This window comes from Vanellus vanellus (assembly GCF_965231255.1).
Source record: "Vanellus vanellus genome assembly, chromosome: 1".
In the NCBI taxonomy this organism is placed as follows: domain Eukaryota; kingdom Metazoa; phylum Chordata; class Aves; order Charadriiformes; family Charadriidae; genus Vanellus; species Vanellus vanellus.
The window spans coordinates 188941579-188966195 of NC_138905.1; the positions used below are offsets into that span (position 1 = coordinate 188941579).

The window sequence follows — 24617 nt, forward strand, 5'->3', positions numbered from 1 at the left end:
TCTTCCTGCTTAGCAGACTTCAGCAATAGCAATAGTTCTTTCCCAGGTTTACTACACTTGTGGCTCACCAGTAATTTATGAAGGCTTATTATTTCTTGTGTAATGAAGCATATCTCTTTGCAAATAGCAAAGAAGGTCTAGGGAAAGGGAGGGCAGATTACAGTCCAGCTGGACCTAATAACAAAAAGTGGCGCACAAATACTGTCTCTGCAGTGGACTGAGAATGCCCCAGAGAGCAGCGCTGCCGACTCCTGTGGTGTTATGATGAGTCTCACGATATCTGACATTTTATTTAAAGCCCTAGAGAGATCATTAACTGAAAATCTCTGCGTTGTTTCTGGACTAGTGGCTTCCAGACTTTCTAGACTGTGGATCAGTATCGGCTCGCTGTATTTTCACCGCCCTCTCACTAACTCTGACTTTTAATTAAAACAACTAACAAGGCAATTTAATCTCACTGGTTTAGCCAGTCCTAGGAATAGGATGCAGGCTACTTACTACAGTCTTACAAGTGAACATTGGCTCAGGAGCTCAGTTTGGGATCATTGATCTAGACCTCCTGGCTGCAGAAAACCCACGTGAACAGTGAACCAGCTTTCTTTAAAGGGCTTAAGAGACAGAAGGCTACTCTGCCACTGTAAGCCAGTCTTTCTACCCCTCTCTTCATACCTTCCTCTCTTTTTCCTCTGTTCTTGTTCTGTTCAGGTCGTTTCCTCCTTCAGCTCCCAACGCATGAGTCTGCCTCTTCCTTCATTTGTAATTCCCACTTGCCTGACATTTCCAGATGTTTCTCTCTTTCCTCACTCATACTTATCTTGCAGTACGTTCTCCAGTCCTCTCTTACCCAGTTCTGTCCCAGGTAAATTGCAGCACTAAGTGTTTTGGACTTTTCCTACAAAGATGTCACATCACATTACTGAAATGCATATTTCGAATTTGGGAGAGACCACCTTGTTACAATAATATCAAAGGCTGTCACATTTTAGGTCTATTTTACTTGACAGCATCTCTTTGGAGAACAGGAATCTACATAGCTCGTAAATGATATTTTGACAGTTGCTAGTTAATCCGCTCCGTTGAGACTAGTTTCTCCAGGTCATCTCTTTAAAGCAAAGGGCCCTTTTTTCCTCTCCTTTTTGGCTTGCATTTCTTCTACCACCACCCATGATAGGTACCAAGCCCATCTGAACTGGCTTATGCCAGGACAGATGGAGGACAAACCTTATGAGGAACGACTGAGGGATCTGGGGTTGTTTAGCCTGGAGAAGAGGAGGCTGAGGGGAGACCTTATCACCCTCTACAACTACCTGAAAGGAGGTTTTAGAGAGATGGGAGCTGACCTCTTCTCCCTGGCGACAAGTGATAGGACAAGAGGAAATGGGTTCAAGTTATGTCAGGGCAGGTTTAGATTAGATGTTAGGAAGCATTTTTTCACTGAAAGGGTTATTAAACATTGGAATAAGCTGCCCAGAGAGGTGGTGGATTCACCATCCCTGGAGGTGTTTAAGAAAAGGGTAGACGAGGTGCTTAGGGACATGGTTTAGGAGTGGTGGTGTTTTTATCAGGGTAGGTTAATGGTTGGACTTGATGATCTTAAAGGTCCCTTCCAACCTCACTGATTCTATGATTCTATGATTCTATGCATAAGGGAAGGGGAGAGTTGTCTGCACAGACAACTGTGATGGGTGGACTGTTGGGTTGGTGGTTGTGCCGCCTTTCCCGCTTGGTTCTTCTCTTGAACTAGGGGCGTAGGAAGCAAGAAAGAAAATGGAGGGGTCTAACTTTGACCCAAAATAGTAGCGGTTCTCCAATATTTTCAAGATTCAGTAAAAATCACTCCTTCTCACTGCTTATTAGAGTATTTGGTTTGTGATGAGATGATTTTTTCAGATACTTATGCTTTATGTTTACTAGTAACTGCTGCCTTAGTTAAATATAATTAATCAAGTACTGAATCTCTTTTAGAGGTTCTGCTTTTTTTCCCCTAATTGAGAAATAAAACTGTTGCAACACTTTTACAGAGACTGTGGTTTAAAGAAGCCAGCAAAGAAGTGACTTTTCCCTCTAACCAGTATTAAAAATTATATTAAAAAAAAAACCAACCTGTATTCCTGTAACACTAAAAATGAACAGAGGAGGCTTTAGTCTCAAGGGGGAAGGGGTATTTTTACTCATGTAAGAAAAGTGTTGGTTTCTTGGGAGATGCCAAGTGGCATTGAAGACCCTCTCCCACATCAGTAATGGAAAAACACTGCTTGTATTAATGGTGCTTTGCAACTGAGGGTACAGACATTTGAACTCTGCATAGCACAAGAGATGTTGATGAATGCTCAGTGTTTCATATATGTTATGTTAATCTTACGTATATTGCATAAATAGATTGTACATACGTGTGTACATGTGATACATAAATTACTTAGGATATTCAAACATTATTGTATATAAGTAAACCTCTGTATAGGTGGGTTACTTCTTGGGAGTCGAAGTAATTGCTATCTTTTTATTCAGGCTTAAACAATAAACACTGGCATTTACAAGACGCACAGTTGCATTGCTACTGTTGGCATTCGAACTAGGAATTGCACTCAGGCCCAGCACCACTGTGCCAACTTCAAAAAAATAATCTGGAGGACTTATAAATATGAAGAAACTGTCTTTGCTCCTTGGGAACAAATTTGACAGTGTGCACGTGAATGCTTCAATTTGTCACGTTCATTAAGGAAGAAAGGGCTGATCTGAGTGTTTGAACTGACTGTGGTGTTTTGAATTGTTCTGATTTATAATAGGCAAATTTTGTGCATAAACGTAAAGTGCTTTCTATAAATGTGAGGATAAACCACTTTTGTACAAAATTCTATTGCACCTGAAATTGCAGGAGAGTGTTTATCTAGCTATGTCTCTGACCTTGTACTGGATTGGAGGGCTGAGCTAATTTTTCTTTTCAAATTGTGTATAATACTGAAATATTTGCTCAGTTACTTTGACCTTAGAGAAAAATGGATCTCAAATATGGGAATATGTTTTTACCCCTTTAGAAGGCAGAAGCAAATGATGATATGAAGCTTGTAATTTCTTGACTCTCACGTTCAGAGACGTTTCTTGAGCCCTTTATCCCTTATGTGAGTGGAAGGGTGTCCAGAAGAGCTGTATCTGCAAACCAAAACCTTCTTTTCTCCCCTCCATCCTGCCTTCAGCATGCTCAGTATCTGCAAATAGAAGCCACTGTGTTTCTCCACAATTTAACGTGTTTAGTAGGTATTTTCTCAGCTACTGAAAACTAAGATGTGTTGCAAACCTGCAGATGACAGGGTTCTACAGGGCTTAGTGGTACTTCCAGTCTCTTCAGAAACAATTTATTGGAATTGGAAAAAAATGTGTAACTTTGAAGACATAACTGTGAAATACTCCTTGTACCAGACTTTCTGGGTAAGCCACCGCATAGGACTTTTTATCTGTGGGTGTTGAGCAGCAGGTGAGTGCAAAGACTCTGAGCAGCAGGCGGGAGCTTGTGGGATCAAGGTCTAACTGCACAGGCATCTCAAAACCTATCAACAAAACATGATGAGACAGATGACTGTCTGATAATAGAACAACACGGAGAGAGCTACTGCTTTTTAGCATGTTCTTCCTCGACTGTTAAAAGTGCTCACTTGTCTCCAGAGCCCAGACAAATTTAAGAGGGAAGACAGTCTGTACCTGACACGTGACAAAGAAGCAATGAAGACAGTGGTGTTGTGGACTAGCAACCACCCAAATCTCTTCAGAGAGATCCCTGGTTGACACGGGTGGTGGGCACTTGTCAGTTGTAGCAGCAGCTCAGCAACCGCTGGATACCAGCGCTGTGAAGATGTGCTTGGCACAGCTCTTGCATTTGATGCAACTTGCTGTGCCTGAAATATGGGGAGGGCTGAATAAATAAACAAAAGGACTGCAAGCTCTTTGCCCATTTAAAGGCAATTAAAAATTGAGAAAAAAAAAAAGAAGAAAATTTAAAAAGCCCAACAAAACAAACCACTTTTAAGACAGAAGAAACAATTTTTCCTCCTTTAGACTTCTACATGCTGGTGTTCAAGAAGTCATATGCTGGAACGAGTGGAGAAGTGGAATAAAATTGTATGGTTTAGGTATGGTATCTAGTTCTTCAGTCATTCATTTCGCATTCAAGATCTCTTCTCTTTGTTTTCTCTTCCCTCTGCCATGAATCTAACCCCAAATGAGACTAAAAGAAGATCACTCACCTCCAAGTAGCATTGAATTCACTTGGCTTTCAACTTTATGAATCAAAACCTTCAATATATTGGTCACAAAAATGCTATACTGGACACGAGTCATCAGTAAGAAAAACGCTTATTTTCTTGAGGTGGTCTTTAAGCCAAAACCAAAGAACAGGACACCATGAATACCTCTGCATCTGAGATTCATTCACCAAAGTAAACCTGCGTCATCAACTAGTAGTAGTTTGGGGAATTTCTGTCACCATCCAGCTTCAAGCACGAGCTCAGCTGGGTGGTTTGTAACTCCTGGCATGCAACCACATCACAAACTGCCAGTCAGCTGGGCACACACGGAATGAGAAGCTGCATGCTTTGAAAAGGAAGCTTTTAATGCTTTGGAAACTTCAACCAGCCTTGCATCTCTCATGACATAAGGATGCTCCCCAAACCTGTAATTATGAGTTTAGAAGCTTGTGCTGACATTGGAAAAGTCTCTGCTTTCTGATCCTTATCTCCTCTGACACCTTAGCAATGGCTGATGTTTCCTGGATTTAAGGGTGGATAAGAAGGTACCTAAATCTCCACCTCAAGCAATATCTGCAAGCTTCTCTAATGTGCCGGGGTGAAAAAGTTTTCTAAAACCAGCAGGGCATGAAGAGCAGCATAATTAAGAAAATCTAAACCCAAGAGCTTAGTTTGAACAATAATAGAAATGATCTTGCATAGGAGGTCAGAAATAGGGTTTATGCTGAAGTTACTCTTGAAGGAAGCTTCTTTATGCTCTGTTCAGAATCAGCCGTCTTCACTGTCATAAATAGGGCTTATTCTCTTGAAGGCTAAATATGAGAGTAAGAGCACAAAAGCTTTATATTGGAGAGGGCACTATAAGGAAGGTCACTTTATAGAAAGCATGAAGTGTAATTTGGAGAAGAATGCTAATACCAGCTATATCAGATTGTGAGGAAGCTGAAAACAGCATATGTTCTAATATTGTCTTTTATTGATTTTGCTGCCAACATCCCACTTCAACAATGTTACAGCCGCACTTCAGGATTCTTAATGGAGGGGGATGGAGAAAATCAATATACAGAGCTTGCTTCTGCTCCCATTGAAGTCAATGCAAGTTTCATTATTAACTGCAATGAGCACAGGACCGAGTTCAGACTGTTTTGTCGCTTTGTGTTTGTTTTTGCTTTCCCTTTTTATTTAACCTCCTAAGGGCAATGTGTACTGTTATTCTATGTTTTAGAGAAGTCCCATTTAAATAGGGCAATTCCCTAACAAACTGCAAGTCTACACATTCAGAAATGATGCCCTGCTTTATGAAACCTAATGAAAAATTATAGCCTGTATCCTGAACTGGGAAAGTTATAATAAAAGATACAGGATTTGAAATAAATTCTAATAACAAAATCATTCCTTTCTTAAAAATATTTTCATTCAGATATAAAGCAAATAAAACCAGTTTAGCTTTCACTGACTTGTAAAATATTACTTTCAACATGCATTGTTTGCTCTATTACAAATAGAGGCAATGCAGGCAAACTTCTTTTCACTACTATTTTAATGCTATTTACACAAAATGAAATATGCTAAAATTATCTCCAAAAATTATAAGCATCATCTTCATTCCAACAACATGCTGTTAATTTTGTTCTAGCATGAACGCAAAACATATTTTAACATGCTGTCAAAATGAGATACTAAGAATGTCAATAAAATGACACTAAAATAAATGTAAATTTAGATTGCTGTCACAAGTGGCTGCTTGGTTTTGTGAAGATGTTAGGTTGCTATAGCATTTTCCATAGCAACTTTGCATCTTATTACATAAATAATCCCTCAGTGTCCTTAAAGCTTACTAAAAACAGGATTAAATCTATTCTCATATGTAATGATCCTGCATAAAACCTTATCAGTATGAAATACCCAGAAAACATGATAAAATGTAATCTAGATAATAGTATTTCTGGCAGTTGAAAAGCATCAAAGCGCAACAGACTTGTTTTGTTGTAAACGGGACATCCTCTTAAACCCCACATTAGGAAAATGCCTTTGAAGCGTCTGTTGCCTCTAAAAATTGAAAGTTAGGTTAACCCCTTCATTGATGTGTCCACAGGACCGGCACAGACCTTCATCCCAAAGCCGATGTGCTGTGCATGACCCAGATGAACTGTCCCAATACCTGGGACAGGACAAGGCTGTCTTTATTCCCCAGGGACGACAGGCTCGGCAGCTACCTTCAGCCCTGATTCATCAAAGGCATTTCTGCTAAATTCAGCTGCACAACAAGCATTATTAGAGCCAAATGGACTTAAAACCAGGGGTATAAAATTAGGCCCCTGCCTACATGCTTCCTGAATTTCAGCCTATTTTTGTAAAAGCTGTGGGGAAAAATGGCATGCATTTTACGGCACAAAATTGCAGTCTGCCTGATGCTAACAGCTCCGAACTGGCATGCTGTGAAAGACACTAGAGCAGACTTTTCCCAGCGTAGAGGGAGTAATCATCTTGTGCTGCTTTCTAGTGATCATCCCTGATGGTCCCAGGGAGCGAAAGCTGATGGTCTGCTGTGTCCAGAGCATTTCCATTCAAAGGGAAGTTACTCCACTCAGAGAGCTCAAAAGGGTCGTTCAGCTGTCTTCTCCGGCCAGAGAGGCAACCGTGTCAGTACAGTGACAATTCAGAGCTTCAGATTTTAAAAACGTTCTTTTCCTCGAGATTGCTTATAAAACCTGGTTAGTAGCTTCTGTTAACAGGGTTTATTTTCCTCTTCATATGCCTTTATATGTTTATTACCGCAGGGCTGATTATGACACCAGCTGCTGACGGCTTTGAAATGGTATTGATTTATTTGAGGAAAAACGGAATGCTAGCCCATTCATTTCTAAAGTAAATACATTTTGTTATTTTACATTATCTTTATCAACAAGTGTTTAAAAAGGGAAATTACGGGCTTGTTAACTCTCACTATCACTTTCACAAAATCTGATGCCGAAAAGCTGTGGGTTGGAGAGATAATGACAGAAAAATAAATCAGACCTTTTTTAAAAAACAAAATCTTCCATAAACACCAAAAGATTAGACTTGCAAGAAAGGAAGGGAGAAGAGGAGGAAGAGGAAGATCTGACACGAGATCTGCCGTGACACTGGGCCAGTTGGAAGAAAAGGAAGAGCAAAGCTCGGTTCCACACAGCTGGAGCTCAGCAATTTCTATTCAAAGTTGCAACAAGCTATATAAAGCTTTCCTACCAGTTTAATCCAGCTATAAAACACAGTTTCCATTCCACGTGTGCATCTCTGCATTCACACAAGCCTCAGAGAAAGCAAAAAGAGGATTGAATGGCGGAGAAAAGATGAATAAGCATCACACAGATCACTTTGGTGTTGTTTCAGGCTTTCCTTGAAGACTTGCCAGGCTTGCAACTTTCAAGATAGGCTTATGAACAATATCACAAAGCCTGTTTTATGCTGCGTGCACCAGGGTGCGATTTTCAAATGTTGACTTTCACAAGGACTCACACTCTTCTGTGAGATGGACTGCGCCCTATTCAGCCTGTCTCCTACGGCAAGTGACTTAGCTGATGCTGCAAACGGGACAGATCGGTTCAGGAGAGCATTAAAGAGCAAGGCTACTGTTCAAGCCGGAAAGAGCTTCCATGTTTAAATTTGGCACCTACTTTAGGTATGTTTGAAAATCGTGCCGTAGAGGATGTCTGTCCCGACTTGGAAGGCAGCACCAATCTTACGTGTTCAAACCGGGCTTACACGACATAACTTGCAAATTATTATTTGCGTGCCCTCCCCAAGATGTTATTAAGTTACTTCGTCACAGGCAGTATGCAGCTGGTGAAATGCTCCAGGGGCCCAATGAGTGGGCTATTGCAAGTCTGCTGAGCTGGAGGAGCCCCATACCGAGGTGCTTATCATCCACGGGGACAGGACAGGCTGTGGACGAATGAAGGGATGCATCGTTGCCTCCGTTTGATAGTAGGGAACTGAGATAACACAAATTCATTGATTAGTCCAGGTGGAGGGTATGTAGCAGAGCTGGGATTTGGCCCAGAGCTCTGGGATCCCAGTCAAAAGCCTTAATCATGCACCCATCCTTCCTGTGTCCCTCTGCGAGCACTGTGCATCTTTCTTTTCCGCGGTGCCAGCCGCAGTCTCTCACTGAAGTTGGAGTTGCTAGAATTAATGGCACGTCGTTGAGAACTGCAAAAGGAAGAGATTAACCCACCTCCCCTTAAAATAAAATTACAGGTGCCTTCTAGGCATAAACCAAACTTCAGCTCTTTTCTACAACACGCAGCTTCACTTCACTAATTCTTAAAATTACTTTGGAGGCTTTTACATGTGGATCCTTACTCCCGGTGCCAGCAGGTGGGAGATGAAGCATCCATAAATCCTGATCGTTCTGAAGATTTTCGTATATCCTCTAGACTCCAGCGCTGAATCTCTTTTTTTTTTTTCCCCGAGCTAATGCTTCAGTAGCTGCACCTTGACTTTCAAATGTATTAACTGAGTTGCCAATCATCATTATTATTTTTTTCTTAGCAATCTCCCAGCTTTACTTCAGCAATCCTCTTGTCCCCTTCAAACTCCAAAATCCCCATTGCAGAAAATTCACTGTTTAAAGGCTGAATTTTGGAAAAAAAAAAACCAACATCGTTCTAAAGGAACAGCTGATCCTGCAGGTGAGATTCACTCAGTCTCGGGTCAGCCTTTTGCCAGCTTTCCCTGTAATGCAAATAACCTTTAGACTGGGAGACCAGGAGGATTTCTTATAAACTAGGCATGTATGCTAGTTCAACCAACTTATTGGTTTCCCTGGGGGGAGCTCCTCAGGGGACCTGGCAGCAGTTTGAGATGCTCTTCAAAAGAACAAGCAAGTCATGATACCTTCCTTTTCCTTGAAAATTCAGCTTGCACACGATAGAGCAGGGTACTAACTAAGCCTGGGGAGAATGACCTATAAAACACCTGGAGGAGCAGAAGGTCTTTGCACAGGAGGCAGTGCCCCAGCACTGCAACATGGACTCGAGGGTGGAAGACAGGTCCAGGAGATGAACGGTGCCCATTCTCTATTGCAGCTCTGCTACTGAGTCACTGATTTCAGTAAATTGAGTACAAAAACAACTCGGAAGAGAGTAACTGGCAGATGAAAGAAGAGGATCTGAGTCAAGAACGGAGTGACGCACTTTGCAACAAGTCCCCCTGGAGCTGTTCTGCATTGTCACAAGCAGCAAGCCCAAATCTTCCCAAACAAACAGCTACTAGTAGATTTCTAATACACACCATGACTTGAGCTCTTGCATGACTTAGTATCACAGTATCACAGTATCACAGTATGCTAGGGATTGGAAGGGACCTCAAAAGATCATCTAGTCCAATCCCCCTGTCGGAGCAGGAACACCAAGATGAGGTTGCACAGGAAGGCGTCCAGGCGAGTTTTGAATGTCTCCAGAGAAGGAGACTCCACAACCTCCCTGGGCAGCCTGTTCCAGTGCTCTGTCACCCTCAGTGAGAAGAAGTTTCTTCTCAAATTTAAGTGGAACCTCTTGTGTTCCAGCTTGAATCCATTACCCCTTGTCCTATCATTGGTTGCTACTGAGAAGAGCCTGGCTCCATCCTCATGACATTCCCCCTTTATATATTTATAAACGCTAATAAGATCACCCCTCAGTCTCCTCTTCTCCAAACTAAAGAGTCCCAGCTCCCTCAGTCTTTCCTCATAAGGGAGATGCTCCACTCCCTTAATCATCTTAGTTGCCCTACGCTGGACTCTCTCCAGCAGCTCTCTGTCCTTCTTGAACTGAGGGGCCCAGAACTGGACACAATATTCCAGATGCGGTCTCACCAGGGCAGAGTAGAGGGGAAGGAGGACCTCTCTCGATCTGCTAACCACCCCCCTTCTAATACAGCCCAGGATGCCATTGGCCTTCTTGGCCACAAGGGCACAGTGCTGGCTCATGGTCATCCTGCTGTCCACCAGGACCCCCAGGTCCCTTTCCTGTACACTGCTCTCTAAAAGGTCTAGTACAACTTGATGAACATTTGCAAACCATTCTTACTAACAGCTTTTTCATCATCTACCCTAAATCTCCAGAACTTATTGCATACAAGGGCCTTAGCAAAACGTTATGTACCTCTGAAACCTGACGACCAGCAAGTCTGGATAAGCATTCAGGCACAGAAGTCCTTTTGCATAGCCTCAGGGCTTAAATGTGTTGCACTGTGGTTTCAAATATTGGGGCTTGAATTCACCCTCTTTTTTCAGGGTGATGAATAGTTTTGTCTTCAGATATCCTAGAGGAGAGTTTTCATTCTAACCAGTCTACCTGTGAGGAAATGTGACACGCTCAGCATCATACTACCTACATGCTCACCGAAGTGGAGTTATTTCTGAATGAAAAAGGCTTTGATTGAACAGAAGAAATTACATTTGGGAGACTGCTGAAACTATATACTTTACCAAGACAAAATGAGGTCTTACGAACCATTCTAAATTGTTGAATTAATTGAGCCTTCTTGTACTAGAGGTGATCTAACTAGGTGAACTAGTGAAAAAAGACCTGACACAGGTGTTGGAACCTGGGGGAAATCTCTGTCACTTAGAATGGAACTTCTCAGGATTGTTGTTCCCACTGTCAAGTAGGGCAGGTGGAAAAATAATGTTCTCAAGAAAATTGTTGGCATGGCAGGACAAGTAGTACAGAACTCTGGAACTATCCAAACCAATTCATCATATCTTGTTGCTTCAGCCACTTTCAGATTTAGACTTTTAAGCCTTTATGCGTGCATGCTGTCCTTGAATTGAAGAGGCACAATATCTTCTTTGTGTTGTTCAAACCTTGCCCTTCTCATGGTTAAACATTTAGACAAACATTTTAAGAAAAGGGGTTAAAAATAAAGAAAGTGCCAGTGTTTTCTTACTGTGCAGAATTGTTTCTTTGTGATAAAAGATTCTTTAAAAGACATTCTTTGTAGAACAGAGGTTACTGTGATTACAAATAGACACTCCAGTGAGATAAAGAGGTAGTTCTGGAATGACATACTCAAAAAAAAAAAAAAAAAAAAGAAAAAGAGAATGTGGCTAACACAAATAGTAATTTAAAAAAATGCTAAAAGAAGAGAGAATCACTTCTCTGTACATAAAAATGAAAAAATAAATCTCCTTCTCTCACTTTCTTTTCATTTACCAATGCTTTATACCAAACAATTTTTTTTATTTAACTCCAAGTTCCCTCTATTGTCAATGACAGAAGAATCATAGAATCATAGAATGGTTAGAGTTGGAAGGGACCTTAAAGATTATCTAGTTCCAACCCCCTGCCATGGGCAGGGACACCTTCCACCTGACTAGGTTTCTCAAAGTCCCATCCAACTTGGCTTTGAACGCTTCCAGAGATGGGGCCTCCACAACTTCCCTGGGCAAACTGTTCCAGTGTCTCACCACCCTCACAGTAAATAATTTCTTCTTAATATGTAATCAAAATTTAAATCTAAATATTTCTTCCTAATATCTAATCTAAATCTCCCATCTTTCAGTTTAAAACTGTTACCCCACGTCCTAACACCTAACTCCCTGACAAAAAATCCCACCCCATCTTTCCTGTAGGCCCCCTTTAAGTACCGGAAGGCTGCTATAAGGTGTCCCCAGAACCTCCTCTCCTCCAGGCTGAACAACCCCAACTCTCTCAGCCTGTCCTCACAGGAGAGGTGCTCCAGCCCGCTCATCATCTTTTTGGCCCTCCTCTGGACTTGATCCAACAGATCCATGTCCTTCTTATGTTGAATTAAATCCACTTGCTTAAGCTGAGAGTGTAATGTTGGAAGAAGAAAGCTATAAAATTAATTTTAGAAGTGGATGCCTTTACGTATCCAGTAGGTTTGATTAAGTCCACCAAGATCAAGAGGATGATGAATGGTACAATGGGCAATGACGGACAAGTACTCAAGTGGATTAATATCAGTAAATTTTGATTTAGTATGCAACGCAGTACTGGGTTTGCTACCGTTATCACTGAGGGGACTCACATTATAAGTCCTTACATTATAACAATGCAGATAAACTGAAGTTGTTTGGGATGGAACGCTGTAGTAATCTCAGATATCAAAACATTTGCTAGAACTGTCCCTTTTCATGGAAGAAAACCAAACACGCTTTCCTATTTGTGGTGTTACAAAAAGAATGACTGGCATGGCTCTGCCCTAAGCACACGTACGTAAACCTAGCTGAATTGATAAATATGACAGTTCAAAACATCATTACTCCTCCTCTCGAGTGCAGACTGTGGGTATTTCTGGTTCTACCTTCCTCTTGTTAATTCTAATGACTTCCCTCCATAAGAGTGGACAAAGTTAAGGTAAAACGATTAGACATTCATAAAAATCTCTGATTGCTAGCGGTGCTTTGTCTGCAGACACCCACTGTCTCAGCCCTAAACATTTGCTAATGGTGTCTGGAAAACTCAAACCCACACAATTAGCCAAGCAAAAATTAAGGCTGCCCTTTACAGGTTTTATGGTTCCATTTTTCTTCCTAGAAAAAAACATTTAATCTCCCCTCAAGAGAGATGCTGTAGTAAATATTTCTTTGCTAGAATGACACTTCTTCCTTCAGTCTTTACCTCTGGAGTCATTCGATCTCGCACAGCATCTTGTCACAGGAGGAGCCCAAGAACTCTACTCTGTGTAAGCTTGAACCCACACTTTTGTGCAGGCATACAAGGACTTGAAACCATTGAAGGGATGAAATGATTTCCTTTCTTAACATAGTGCCTTTATGAAAGGCCTAGATCAAAATTATCCTTATCATCAGACTCTCAGTTTCTTTCTATATTACTCCGTCCTCCTCTACCTTCCTTAAAGCTCACTGCTGGCTGGCAGTTCCCAGTCATGCTTTGGCTTCAGCTTCTGTAAGTTTTCTTTCTGGAGCGTCTAAACAGGCAAACCCTTGTTCGCTACTCACGACTTTATTAGCTACTTGCAACTTTATTAGCCTATGTCAAGAAATCAAGCAAACCATCCATCCAGATCATGCTACCAGTCAGTAATTCAGGCAGCTTCTGAGCCACCTCTTGGAGTGGGTATTTGTAGAAGGCTGAAAAAGTTGCTTTTCTTTCCACATATTACAATTGTTCTTTCTTTCATGATAGCCATCTAACAAGAGTCAAATTAATGCAGTGTGCAGTACCATATTGTGAAATATGTACCTTTAAAAGTTAATTCCACAAAACACAGTTAAAACGGTATAGGATATTTGTTAGAGAGCTTACACATTATTTTGTATTTGTTGAAAAGAAAGCTAAGTCTTAGGTGACCAAAGCATAACTCCTACGGGTCTCATAATAAGACATTATTGCAACCACGGAATGCAATACTGTTCTGCAAGGCTGCAGAGAGAGCGCTGAAGAAATGTAAAGTTTCCAGCCAAGGGCAGAACTGGAGCGTTTTCATTGTTATAGATCACAGCAGGTGACAGACACCTCCTACAGACAGCTTGCATCATTCAAATAACTACTTTATGAGGGTTTAAAATACGATACTGTTTTATACTATCAGCTATTAATATGTCACTTTGCATATGTAACTTTTTGCTTGCTTTTAAAAAAACAACAGATGTGTACATTTGACATTATAGAGGGATTTGGCTTTACCTGAATCATCTACTCTCAGCTTTTTACTGGGACTGTCACCACTGTCATCATCGGACATTTCCATCTCCTCTTCTCGGCGGATTCCCATGAGCTGTTCACTGTGAGCATTTCGGAGCTCCTAAAACCCAAAATGACCTTTTGTCAGTATTAACTTCCATAAAGTCATTATGTATTATTTAGTATCTGTTTTTAATACTGCTCTGATTTTAATTATACATCATTTATCATTGTAATCATATTTATTTGTATATGAATATTTATAAGAACAGTAGCACAGGGAATTGTTCCTGTGAAAGAACGGCATTTACAGAAGGTAACACTCGGAAAACCAGGAGAAAGCAAGTCTCCACATCGAGCGATCTTTAATTCTACTAAAAATAGCAGGATGCTTTAACAGCAGGGATAATGCTTAAAATTGTGTGTAAAGCAGACTGATAAAGAGATTGTCTGCCTGCCTAAGGTATAGATAATTCTTGGTTCTCTCTGCCACTTGGGGTAGGATTCACCCGGCCAAGTGTAGCTGTCTCCATTAAACAAAGTCATATTAACCACACCCTAAAAGCACCCAGTTCTCTCTGCCGATGGCAAAGGGAGCCGAGAGCAGCCAGTGCCGGTGGAGCGCTCTGTGTTGTAGGCGCCAAACGCTGGGCAAAGGAATCTCACCCTCTGTCCCCATGCCCAGATCGCCTGGGATTTAAAACACCCAGCCCAACAACGCTGGCCTGAAAATCTCTGCATCTTGATCCAAAACGAGTGCCAGCGCGGACAGCCCGGTCTCTGGGTGACGGCCGCAAGGGCGGGCAGGCAGGGAGCCCCCGGCCATGTCACTCGGTAACCGACGAGCAGGCCGGCGGGCTCTGTGGGAGTCTAGACGGTCTTTGTTCAGGGTAGAAAAGCCGGCGCGGGTGTAGCGGCTGGCTTTTTAATGGCAGCGCTGAGAAGATTGAGAGGACTCTATTTTGTCCTAATAATCCTGTCAGGTGTAACACGGGGATGCTGCACTGTGATTAGTGTAGGCCTTTTCAGTCTGCAGACAGCTAATTTTTCTGCCGACAAAGAGCCTAATTCCCACAGAGGTGGTTTGAAATCTTTGAAACAAGGAAGAGTCGCGTGGAAGGAGGAGACAGCATTGAGGAGTCCGAGCACCGCTCCGTGCAATTAACAATAAGCTGTCAGAGAGGGAACCGGATGAAAAAAAGGGAAGGCATTTCCCTTGAGCTATACCCTTGGTTCATCAGCAGATCTCAAATATTCTGATAAATTTCTATGTGTCCATTAATCCCAGCAAAGGCAACGAGGCTAATTAGTGGGCGTTTTACATGAGAATATTTTCAAATTAAAAAAAGAAGTGATTAAAAAGGTAAATTGTAAACCAGTGTCTCATGCAATCAGAGGCACCTCGGGAAGAAATTAGCAATCCGTTTCTTAATTCCTTATTGGAAAAGGCCACCTGCACTTTTTTCTGAGGAAGTATAATGCATACATGACCAGACATCTGCTTATATTTACTCCCTCTTTAGGGAATAAATGTCCTTAATGCATCAATATCTACATTATCAGCAAAGCCAATAATCTTCCATGGAGAATGTCTACATGTATGAAAGTTTGTTTTGGGTTTGGGTTTCTAGCAAAGCTTCCTTAAATTCAGAAATACAGGGAAGTGATAAGGTAATTAAATAAATTAGCACATAATGTCATGGTTAAAAAATTATTTAAATCAAAGATGCCATTTGGTACATTTCCATCATATTTCACATCTGAAAAACTGGCATTTCTAAAATATATTGGTTCAGCGAGAGCCTTTGTGTGTTTTTGAATTGTTTTTGTTGTCCTCTTCTTAGAAAAACAAAAGGCGAGTATTTGAAAAAGAGAGCAGTGAATTAACATTTCTGGAAAATCCATCTCTTACACATTTCAGTTTATTAAAGATTTAGAAGCCAGCAAATGAATGACGTACCACATCCCTTTACAAAAAGTTAGCTTAAGAAGGGATGGTGTTAATATAATTGAAACAAGCTACTAGCAAATCATATTTTCATATTTCTCTAAAAGATAAGACAAACATCAATCCCCAACTTCCCAACTTTCAATTGAACAAAGGCTTTATTCACTACTTATATGAAATATTTGTGAACAAAATGCAAAATACAGTTTGTACCAATAAATTATGCCAACATTTTATTTTAAGTGTCCCATTATTGTGAAGTCATTTGGTATTCACCATAATAATAGCACTGATAATAAAGAATTCATTTGGTATTCATGTGGATGTTACATTTAGTGCCATTGGTATTCAACTGTAATTTAGCGCTAGTTAATGGGCACTTAAAATGTTATCCAAATGATTTATATCACAGCACTTTAGTGTTTCTCAAACTAAGTGTACAACACTTATTTTACAAGTGTACTACAAAATAATTAAATAAGTGCACCTTACCTTCTAAAGTTTTTATTCTGAGACAGAGAAAAATCATTTAGAGGACTGTGATACTAACAATCAACATACTGTACTACGTAAAGATAAACCAAGTGTATGTAAAAGTCACTCATATTTTAAAAAAAAAAAAAAGGAAGAAGAAAGAAAGAAAACAAAGACAGCGGTACTTACTTTTTAAAATACAGGCTCATAGCGTATATACTGAATTAAAAACGAAAGCTGGATGACCAAAACACAGGATGAGGTCTATTGCTTCCTTTGCTGCCACTCGCAGCAAGGGGAGTTAGAATCCCATTTCCTCTGCTCATGCTTATGACAGTCACACATGCATGGTCCCACATTGCTAACTCTGTGTGGTAGTATGATTACATTTATACTGGTTTCTGTGCAAGCATAATATTTAGAATCAATACAAGTGATGCATCTACTTTTTTAAAGGTAAACATAAAACAAATGGGAAGGACTTAATATGCTTAAGTCATTACTTAGGAGAGAAATTATCTATTTTATTTTCAAGCAAAGTCATCTTATAATGACCATATGATGGCACAACGAGAAAAAAAATCTGCGCTACAGAATACTTTTAAAAACAGATCACGATTACTCCTAAAAAGATATTTTTCAGAAATAATTCTTAATTTTATCCTTAGCTGAAAATATTGTTCCTAATTTCACTACTTCAGTTCATTATTTTAGGTAGTAAACATAATCCTCCAATGATTTCCCAAATTTTGCACGAAAAATAAAAACACATTGCTCTCAGTGTTATTTAATGACTATTATCATAATGAGAGCAATGGGAGCAATTCATACTGTAGATGAGACTGTATAATGGCCAGTTGATTAACAGCTAAAACGATAGCCGTAAATATTGCTGAAAACACTCTGTCCAGCTACAATCACACTCGTTCTGTGTCAATCCAGCTGTGAGATGATGGATAGAAAGTAATAATAAAATCACCAACCTCAGAATGCTTTCGCCAAATGTCTATGTTCTTTCGCTGGGCTTTCGAGAAATGGTCCCAAGCTTTTTGTCTGGTAGAAGCGTTGAAAACGGCGACAATCTGCTCAACTTTGGTGAACAAGGAAGTCAAACAAGACAAGCAATTTATGTTGTGATCACTATAGAGAAGCAAAGCAAAGACACTAGGAGTCTATGGATGATGTCATTACTGAAACAACATCATCAATATCCATCCAATGATGTGTCTTTTGTACTTACATTTTATCAATGTTGGAGATGTCTCCCTTCAAGTCTGTCTCCATAACTTTAGTCTACACAACTTATAACTATGTACCAAAAAACCACGCATGCAGCCGCTTCCCCGTGATGTCTGCTATAGCTCTCTGCGCAGCCACGTGCCTTTGCATGTGTGCCTATAGGTGTGCGACTACAGAAGCGACACTCAAGGCATAAACCTGACGCAATGTTCCCCTGCGGCAGCTGCCTACAGACGAGGAGGCTGTGCAAATGAAAGCGTGAAAGACAAGCAGGCTCTGCTTTGAAGGGTGACTGTCTGGTAGTGGGAATTTTGTCAGCAGACGGGAGGGGCTGAACCATACATTAATGCCACATTCTGTAGCTGCTGCTTCTCTTTTATTTCACATAAACGGGCTCACCTGTGGTAGATCACTCTGTCCGTGTCCACAGCCTATTGTATGTTTACGTACATGAACAGTCGCATTTTTGTGCATAGAAGATGAAGAAGAGATGTGAAATGGGCTTCCCTCATTCAACTCTAATGAATTTGTTCTGAAGCTAGACATCAACATTTAGGTCAATGACCTAGGGCAATTAAGATCCTTAAGTTTTTAGCTACTTGTTCATCCTAAATCAGAAACTTTTCTCCCAACACTCTTTTCTTTCTCTTCGCATCAGTTATAAGCAACGTTGTCCTTCCGCAACAGTGATCTGCCTAGAAATCATTTGACCAAGATGTAAATTGCTTTAATCCCCGTCAACTGCAAGACCACCAAGAAATGCGGATTTTCTACAAATGACCCGGGCTGTGCTCCTGAGAGAGCAGCTGTGCCTGACTTACGGATTCAAACTGAAAAACACTTCAACTCTTTACAAGGTTCTTGGCTATTTCTCTCTTTAGATTCCTGGGCTGAAATGATGTCCACTGTTCTGTAAAACTGCAGCTTGCAGCACCTTCCTCCCTCCCACCTCTTTCATTGAGAAATGGTGGCAGGAGTGCTGTAATGCCCTCTGATCTGGTGTCTCATCGAGTTGATCAATTGCTGCTCTCCTCCTCCGCTCAAGTAACAGATGTGGAGGATCTTATTATACATAACAAACTATCTTTCCTAAAGCGGTGAGCCCACCCAGTAAGTCAGTTATGTATCTTTCACCTCTAGATCTGAAAGTTAACACCACTTGCTTGAAATGGAGCACATTTCTTCTAGTCTTTTTTTTTTTTTTTTTTTTTTTTTTACCGCTGTTGCAGGCTGCTTTCAGATTCAGGAAGACTACGACATTTTGAATCACATATGGAAGTTTTTCTTTACGATCGTCAGGGCTGGTTAATTAACTTCTAAAGCCATAGAAAATAAATGTAGTCTTTTAAAATTAATACTTACATGTAGTTTATATCAGAAGGTACCTCAAAACTACTGGGATGATCCGATCCATTTGTGATCCATTCAAGTTTATGTGATAATTTCAGCCTATTAGAACTTGCTCAGAGTGAAGGGTAGATGTGCCAAGGAAGTTATGCTGTGTATATTTATTCAATTAACTGAAAAGAATGAAAATGCTAAAGCACTCTATTATTATGTGTATAGAAACTGAGGCTAGAATTTAATTAATAACGTTGTGTTGGTGACCCAGGTGCTCAGAAAATCTTGCTTAATTAACAATCTGTTTTTAGTTTGCAAGTGGAAATTCAAGTAGAAAAGATTCACAAAGATATGAGGAAGAGCTGGTTTGCCATTTTCCACTAATAGGTATTAATAAGATCATCTGAATTTTGAAAAACATTTGAACTTTAAAGTGTTTAATTTCCTTTCTGTGAACAGGTGCTAAGATTTATCAAAAGTCATTATCTGATCATTTCAGAAACTCTCCTCAATGGAAACACAAGCTAGGAAGATGTCAAAGAGTTTTTCTTGCATAACTGCAGTAGACAAAGTGAGCAGAGAAAGGATCCCTTTCACTTACCTAACTTTCAGGCATTAAAAAAACTGAAGGAGGTAGGATACTATAAATACTAGATGCTCGAATTCAGGGCATTTAAAGAAACTTTGTGCAATAGGCAGCTAGGGATAATAAAAACAGGAAATGTAGAGAAGAATATGAAATTAGTACATATCCAAGACCAACATCCCCCTACTCTGTATTCAAAGAATGCACGTACAGCAATTTCGATATACATAGCAAACTAGGCTATGAAGTGTTACCAACACTCCCAGGTAAGACCCAACCTAAAAGGTCTCCAAGCATTACATTAGAGCTAAAGAGCAGCCAAGGCCAGGGTTTGGCAGTAGAGGAAGGTGGCTTCACATCTCTTTGTATTTCATCAAAATCCTGCGTTCTTGTGTTATGAGATGGCAATCCAATATAAACCTGTTCTGCCAGTTCACATTTGTTCATAGGTTAATTCATGTTGCATCAAGATTAATTTGTTCTCCCACAGACACCCCAGGAGCCTAAAGCTGGCATAACTCCTGTGCTCTGCGTAACTGGAAGACAAGACATAATGTACCCACGCCTGATGAGGATCAAATTTGTATGGGTAAGTGATCCAGCAGCACACAGTCCATACGGATGGTAGATTTATCCCTAAGGGGGGGTCAGGGGAGTTTATATTAGCTGAGAAACTCTCCAGTTAACTCACTTTTCCTCCTTGTCTGGGCAAGATTTAGCCAAGGAGAGGCCCCAGATTTTGGGCTGATATCTGCAGAATCTGAGTGAAAGAGTTGTTCCCGGTCTCGCTGCTGACCGTGGTTTTCAGACTATTTCCTGACCTCCAGAAAGATATTTCCAGAATGAAGTAACAGATCATACCTATCTCTCCAAGGCACCTTGAACTCTAGGATGCACTGTACTGTCAACTGTGTGACTGGTAAGTAGAATTACTAAGTAACATGAAATATTCATTGTCAAACATCTGTTGGTAAGTTTCATTCACCATATGCAAAGCTGTTTCCTTATTAAATTAGGGTTTAAAACCCCATATTGTTCTGGAAGGGTCCATACCACATCATTGTTTTTCCTGTCAGTATAACTCACAGGATGTAAATAATCGTATCTTTCCTAACAACTTATTCTGGGGCTGGTAATTTATGTGGCACGTTTCAGACAAAGGATTATTATCTAATTGTTTTTCTGCTCAGTTATAAATAACTAAAAAGACCCAAACAACTAAGCCTAGAGTGATATGCAAGTGTCAGTGTTTCACAAATGCAGTGTAACTGCAATACACTTTATTAGAGGTGCCAGCTCATAGAGAGCATATTAAACGAAAGTTTAAATCTCAGTTTCTGTTGCCATAAAGCATCCTACCAGAATAGGGTATTGTTATCAAGTATAAACGTAAAAACAACCAAGAAAAGCTAGGAACAACAACAACAAAAATCCCTTAAACGATGCCTGTAGAAGTTGCATACAAGATTGGATTAAAAGGAAAACTAGAATTCACTCGAGGGCAAGCGAATATTTGACACAGGATATTTGAAAATGATACTAGCAGAGAACAGAAATAAATGAGAATCACAGTATAGTCTCATCTGTAGATTAAGAGGTAGGGAGAACACTTTTACCCTCCGTTACATTTATCAAGCAGGCTATTTTAAATACGTGATTGAGTGAAGGCTGAAATTTCTCCTTGGGTTCAGGAGACAGGAAGTACTCATTTTTCCTTTGCTTATTACGTTATCAGCTGCCATGCATACATGATTATTTTTCATTTCTTGTATGCAATAATCAAGAACATCAGCAACCAAATGTTTTATAATGCCTTACAGTACAAAAAAGAAACAAAATAGAAACTGAAACACAATGTGTTAAAATAAAAACCTAAGTCTTTGCTGGCAGATAAAATAATCAGATTTCACGTAGAATTTCACTCCAAATTCCACCAATTAGGGGTACAGGATGAAAATGGTTTTGCACTAAATTACTGTAAGTGCAAGAGTAGAATATATGGCAATTTAGCTCAGAAAAATTCTGTAAGAGTGCGACAGTTGACATGCAGGGTAAAAGAAAAATGCCACCCATAAAATTACAGTGTAAAGGAAACTTACAGTAAATGTATAACATGCTTTTCAAATATAGATTCATAGCACAGGGAGGATACAGAGTTGGCGTGGTTTGGGTCAGAAGCCTTGTTGTTGAATTCTGACTAAGCTGGAGTCTGCCAATTGATTTGGCTCCAAGCCCAGCAAACCAAGGAATTACAGTAGTCAAGGCTAGGTGCTGTAAGTGAATGAATTGGAGTCTCCAGGTCAGTTTTGGATAGGCAAAAGAATATTTTTGGCAACAGTCTTGAAAGGCATTTGGTGCCGTACTAAATAGATCTTAGCATTAAGTCCAAGGCCAAAATTGCATGTAGGCAAATGGCATGTGACATCAGTAAGAGAAATGGTAGACAGATTGCAGAGTAATGAAAGAAATATGTATTTGTTAATTAATTTGGGCCAAACCTTCAGTCTTTTGGTTATGGTACTGTTTACTTTCAGAAAAAAAAATTGCCTTTCACACATTTACAGCTGAAAACCTGCACTCTCTCCCTGTTACCCAATCCACGGGCCGCAGAGGGAGAAATAGATGCGATTGCCATTGACTGGTAGAGGAGGAAAACATAAAAGTTGGAAAAGTCACCCTGGAGAAGACTGCAGATAATGCAAGGGATGCGTCCTAAAGTAAAGCATACTGCTGGTCATCAGCTGGATATGTAAGCAAATGCCATTACAGATTTCTATAATGAAGACACAGATTTCGACAGCTGTGTAAAACGACTCATCTGCCACAAATAAATGGCAAGCTTGTTTTGTTTTGGCTTCTTTGGGGGGTTGTGTTTCTTTGTTGGGTTTTTTGTGTTTTTTGTTTTAATAAAAAAAGAACAAAACACCACAAAACCAGAAAAAAATCTATGGGTATCAAAAAGGCAAATTGTCACTGCAATCCATCGGAGAAGAGGAAGCTAGTTTGGTCTCTTTGCTGTCTGGGTGGCTGTAGGTTCCTTAAGACATAGTCTTAAGACATAGTCTTAAACATGGCATGATAAAGGAGAAAAGCACAGGACTTCTCTGTTATATCCCCAAATTCCACCTTTTTGAACAGACCAAGAGAATCGTGCCTCCAGTGTTTTATCTCCCAAATCGTTTTGCTGTGTGGAAAGTCAGCTCGCAAGGCTGCCATTCCTCAACTTGCCCTACTGCCAACAACTACATCTGTACTAGCGATCAAAACCAGCCAGGGACCATTCTTGTTCCCTGAAACCAACTGACACGACACGCTGAGATTCCCTGCAGCGGCAACCCTTCTCTCTCCCCGACAAGATGCTTTTGGAGAAACTACTTGGCCTGCACCAAACCCTAAACCGTACCCACATTCTGTGGGAAAATGCTACCTGGCCCAGAGGATCAAATTTCTTATGGCTGACCAATATGGACCAGCCTGCCCTAGCTCAGCTTAATTTACTCCTACAGTAAGAGGCAGTGGGTCACCTTTTACCAGCAGCCTTGCTTTTTCTACACGTGTCCTGATGCAGGGGTCTCAGTGGTGCCGAGAGCCATTACAAGGCTTACCAGAAGAAGACCAGCGTTTTCCTCTTCTGTCTACCCTGTCTCAACCACCTGAATACTAGAAAGAACGAGAAAAAAAATCTGTGTCCTCTCCCTAAATTACGCTATATTATTTCCACGTTTCCCTTTGACTGGGCTTACAGTGTTTGAGACCAAGAGGTTTGTCTGGGTTGATGGTTGATTCCCTGTCCTCTTCCATCTGACTCAGACTGGTCCTAGTCAACATGCACACGTTGGTTATTAAGAGGTTGAATGACTATCAGTGGTCTACACTTGAGTGATGCAGGAAGACATATTTTTTCACAATGTGATAAGCAGATACTTCCACATAGATGAAGGACAAAAAAAAAATACTTACACCCCAGCACAAATCATAACCCCTGGACTTGTAAAAACATTGAAGCTCAGTGTCAGCAGATGTTGTCTCCCTTTCTTTGTTCAGCTAAGACACTCAGTGAGGAAGAGTGAAAGATGGAGCATTATGGGGATACTGAAAACACCCCATTTTCAGGATTTATACTGAAACCTGCACAGTGACTTGCCTGAGGTATGTATGTCAACAATTCATAGTTCTAGAAATGGAAGAACACTCCTTGCTATAATTGGAAATAATAATAAAAAAACCCACACTCTGATTACAGAGAGCCCAGTTTGTCCTGTAAGGTATTGCTAGAAAATCTGTCTACAAAATAACCTTTGAAAATCTTTTAGGTTGTGAAACGTGGTTTAATTTACAACAAAGAAACTGACAGCTTGGTGTAACAGCAAGTGCTGGCGCTGTGCCATGTGATAAATCACTTGAACTCAACAAGACCACTTCAACTCCATGTAATTTCTCAACAAACAGGAACCTGACATCAGGCCAGCACAACACACTGGGGCAGGTACAAATGTACAGTACCTGCTCTTTTAATGCCACCATCTCATATTACAGAACAGACTTTATGGACCCTGTGTTGACATCCAGAAACAAACCTAAAAAAACCAACCCACCACACAATTCCCCCCCCACACACACTAACTCAAAGCAAGATTAAGCGAATGCCACTTTCTTCATCAGCTTGAGGAGATTATAAGCCATCCCCAATGCGCTGCATTTAATTAGCTGTTCTCATTGTTACTTATGGTAAGGCGGACCATTTTTTCAGTTCTCAGATTTAAAAATAGCAAAAGTAGGAACAACTATTTTTGTAAGCCTGTCCAAAAAAAGAACCCCAAGGGAACTCTGAGATGAAGGAACATCATAAATGTGACTGTACTCTGGTTCAGGTCCCATTAAGTGAAGGGACTCTTTCTAAGTAATAATTGTCTGGGGATCTTGCAGATTAGAATGTTCCTAGGAGATCACAAGGGCTATATTTGTTTTGGGCATAATATGGTTTCTTTTGCTGAAGAAATAGAATAGAGAGGTGGACGAAAAGGCTTCGACAGCCATAGCCTTTTCTGGCAATCAAAAAATAAAATCGTCTCACACATCTTATGTGGGAACTTTTCCATTTGTTGCCATACCTTATGTTCCCCTGCCTGCCATGACTTGTCCCCTTCTCTCTTTGT

At 40.4% G+C, this 24617-nt stretch overlaps 1 protein-coding gene across 1 annotated transcript in view; it reads right to left on the reverse strand.

The window, feature by feature from the left end:
* Positions 1–24617, reverse strand: part of ENOX1 (ecto-NOX disulfide-thiol exchanger 1) — a 142819-nt gene that overhangs the window by 53219 nt on the left and 64983 nt on the right. The window contains exons 7-8 of the mRNA XM_082486950.1: positions 17279–17385; positions 13877–13994 (exon numbers count right to left, since the gene is read on the reverse strand). Of these exons, the coding sequence (XP_082343076.1) occupies positions 13877–13994; positions 17279–17385 (225 nt within the window). The remainder of the gene's footprint in view (positions 1–13876; positions 13995–17278; positions 17386–24617) is intronic.